The sequence below is a fragment of the Otolemur garnettii genome, unplaced genomic scaffold (genome assembly GCF_000181295.1).
Source record: "Otolemur garnettii isolate 467f Iridium unplaced genomic scaffold, OtoGar3 scaffold00039, whole genome shotgun sequence".
Taxonomy (NCBI): Eukaryota; Metazoa; Chordata; class Mammalia; order Primates; family Galagidae; genus Otolemur; species Otolemur garnettii.
Window position 1 is genome coordinate 12,724,146 of NW_003852434.1, and position 3,805 is coordinate 12,727,950.

At 35.8% G+C, this 3,805-nt stretch overlaps 1 protein-coding gene across 3 annotated transcripts in view; it reads right to left on the reverse strand.

Annotated features, from left to right (window-relative positions):
• USO1 (USO1 vesicle transport factor) overlaps positions 1–3,805 on the reverse strand; it is a 75,956-nt gene that overhangs the window by 7,020 nt on the left and 65,131 nt on the right. For all 3 annotated transcript variants that reach the window (XM_012805343.2, XM_003790073.3, XM_023513375.1), the window contains 3 exons: positions 3,195–3,333; positions 1,487–1,650; positions 698–784 (listed from right to left, as the gene is read on the reverse strand). In XM_012805343.2, the coding sequence (XP_012660797.1) occupies positions 698–784; positions 1,487–1,650; positions 3,195–3,333 (390 nt within the window). The remainder of the gene's footprint in view (positions 1–697; positions 785–1,486; positions 1,651–3,194; positions 3,334–3,805) is intronic.

Consider the following 3,805-nt stretch of genomic DNA (forward strand, 5'->3'; position numbering starts at 1 on the left):
GACCCAGAATTGGTTTGGGGATAACATACGCTATGAGCAATCTGGAGCTTTTCTAGATTTCCTTAATTACTAAATTATTTAATTCTACATGTCCATAGCTCCTTTCTGTTTTTTCTGGCTCTTTTCTTGAATAAATATATTTTATTTTCTCATTACATAAAGATAAATGACCTAGTTTAATAGGAATTTATAAACATTACAAATTAATCAAGTAGAAAAAAATTTAATTTGCTATTCAGCTAGAGTCATGGAATTGAGAAACAGACAAGTTCACTTCCTGTTTTTCCCCTTTCAAATTCTAAAATTCAACATTTTTCCTGATAGAATGGTTTAAAAACCAGTACATTTAGTCAAGTAATTACCATAGTCAACATATGAAAATTAGGCATAAGATTTCATATATTCATATTTGCAGCTATAAATATTTAAAAATCTTTATTAGTTCACTAATAATCTACATACAATGGGTGAGACTCTGAGATTCCATTAAAAAGAACATCACTGAAAAATGGAAATAATAAAAAGCAAAATACCATTAACTATATAATTAAAAATAACTTGTGGGTTTTCAAGTGGTTGTCTTAACTCAAATTTTGCTTATATCTGACAAAGTAGTTCTAGGATAATGAAACCACAGGGCTGTTATTCTATTATTAAAAGAAAACAAAATTGAACTAGGATCAATCTAGAAAATTACCAGTTTCAACTCTGCAGCTTGTTCAGAATCTCCATCTGAAGCAGGGGCTGAAAACTGTTGATCCATGCCAGATGTTTGGGAAGATTTCTACAAATAGCAAAGAAATAAACTATGAAATAAATTTAGTCTAGGAAGACAGGCTAAAGCCACACATTACTACACACATATAAAGCATAACTTATACATGCTTACCAAAAAATTTACATTAGCACTTTAATTTTTATGCCCAATATAAAATTTCAACATAGTATACATAATCTGTGACTTTTCCATATTTATACGAAGTAATTTATTATTATTTTTGCAGTTTTTGGCCGGGGCTGAGTTTGAACCCGCCACCTCCGGCATACAGGCCGGTGCCCTACTCCTTTGAGCCACAGGAGCCACCCTATACCAAGTAATTTATTAAATCTAAGCATCTACCTGTGGTCATGTGGAGAAAGAACATAAAAGCAGATATTTACTGAGCAACTTCCATGTATTAAAAGAGTAGTACGTCATTTAAATCTCCTTGTTATGAAATAGATACTATCACACTATCACTACAATTTATAGATTAAGAAACAAGTTTAAAGAGGTTCACTAAGTTGCTTAAATTCAATTAGCTAGGAAACATGGAATCTTAGAGAGTCTAACTCTAAAACTCATACTCTAAAAAAATCTTAATACATGATACTCTCGCTTAAGGTATCTACCAAAAAAAGAAACCAAAATTTTAAAAAAAGAAAGAAAGAAAAGGGCAGAATAATGAAAATTGCTCTTGACCTCTTATTTTAAATATTTACTTACCAAATTTTCAATCAAAGACTCCTTTTCAATCAGCTGACTCTGTAAAACTTCTTGATTACTTTTTAATTTTTCTATCTCTTCTCGCAACCTATCAATTTCTTCTGGCTGAATGCCATTCATCTGAGCCCCATTGCTATAAGAACCTTGATGATGACTGTCTTTTCCTATTCGCCAAGAATAAAATTTTAAAAGCCAGTATAAAAATTAAGTTCTTCATTATTTGAACTATAAGATTCAAATACAATATTCTAATATACATATAACTTTCTTAATTCAATGACATTGACAGTACTTTTGCAATTACATTTTATCTTTGCAGAATAGTATCATTCATTCATTCCGAGAAAGTCTCACCCTGTTGCTCTTGGCTAGAGGGCCATGACATTAGCCTAGCTAACAGCAACCTCAAACTCCTGGGTTCAAGAAATAATCCTGCCTCAGTCTCCCATGTAGCTGGGACTGCAGGTGCCCACCACAAATCCCAGCTAATTTTTCTATTTTTAGTAGAGATAAGGTCTCACTCTTGCTCAGGCTAGTATAGAACTCCTTAGCTCAAGCAATCTTCCCACCTCAGCCTCCCAGAGTGCTAGGATTATAGGTGTGAGCAACCACACATGGCCAAAATAGCGTATTTATAAAAATAATGAACTGATGGTATTTTCAGGTTCTGGGAGGAAAAACAGCATAGTCAAACAGTTGACTAAACTGCATGGTCTGGTAATCTATGACTGAAGAACTACAGTAATTTCAATCCAATTCTGTCAATGAAGATAAGTAAAATCCCTTTTTATTTTATTATTATTATTATGTTTTTTGAGACAGAGTCCCATTATGTCATCCTTGGTAGAGTGCTGTGGCATCACAGTTCACAGCATCCTCAAACTCTAGGGCTTAAGAGATTCTCTTGCCTTATTCTCCCAAGTAGCTGGGACTATTGGTGCCCACCACAACGCCCAGCTATTTTTTTGTTGTTGTAGCTGTCATTGTTGTTTAGCAGGCCAGGGCCGAGTTGGAACCCGCCAGCCCTGGTGTATGTGGCTGGCACCCTATCCAATGAGCAGTGGGCACCAAGCCAAAATCCCTTTTTAAAAATCTTCACAAGCAAGGTGGCACCTGTGGCTCAAAAGGGTAGGGTGCCGGTTCCATATGCCCAAGGTGGGGAAAAAAAAAAATCTTCACAAGCACTGCAAGGATGATAGTATTTTTTTTTTTTTAGGATGATAGTATTTATAAGCAGCTGAGGCTATAAGCAGTTAACTATCCGCCAGCCAGCACTAGAATTTCACACATACATGTAAAATTTCATTTAATTCTCAGATGTTATTATTTTCTCCATTTTGCAAAAGAGGAAATTGAAAGATCAGATTATACAAGAGAATCACCATATAATTCCTGATGCCTGGACCCAACCCCAGACTTAAAAAATCAGAAACTGTACTGGGGTATTTTTTTTAACCAATGAAAAGCATGTCAGGTAAGTGTCTAACGTGCAGCCAGGGTTGAGAGTCTCTGCGTTAGAGCCATCAGGTAGCAAGGAGCTGGGATTTAGTCTCAACTACTCTTAACTAACGTGCTATTTTGTTTTAAACTCAGATTTACAAAGTTTGTCGCTGTGACTTAAGTTACAGAAAGATTAGTCCATAAAAGGAACCTAGTTCTTGGGGACAGGATGCCCTGGATGCTGACTGAGCCGGCCAGGTGCACTCACCCAGCTGCACTTTGAGCAGATTATACTGATCCCTGTGCTGCTGAATCTGCGCCGCCTGCTGTGTGACTGCCGTCTGGAGCTGCTCATTCTGACATTTCAGGGTAGAAACTTGCTGCCGTAACTCCTCAAGTTGCAGGTCCTGTGAAACAATGTATAATTCAAGAGTTTTACATTCACACTAATTATTAGCACTAAGAAGATGAATAAATTTTAAAAATCAGAGGTTATTTTGGGTTCGTATGTTAAAGTACTTGGCCCTTCCAATAACAAGCAGTGATGTATTCCTGGACACCAAAGCAGATTAACATGTAGCTGAACTGTAGGGTTTCCAGTGTGGCCTACAAACACACACTAGGGCACAGAATGCAACCTCACCGCAATTATGGGGACTGTCATCAGAACAAAGTTCATTTTATGGCCGATTGAACCACTGAAGAAATGTACACCAGACTATTTAAGAAGCTTAGTATATGTACAGATACATCTGTTATTTCTAAAATTAAAAGAAAATCAAGAGTATTTAGAAGACTGAAAAGAAGTGCTTTCAACTCTTACCACCCTAATACCATAGTTGAAATTTGATATATTTATTTTCTTTCTTTTTTTTTTTT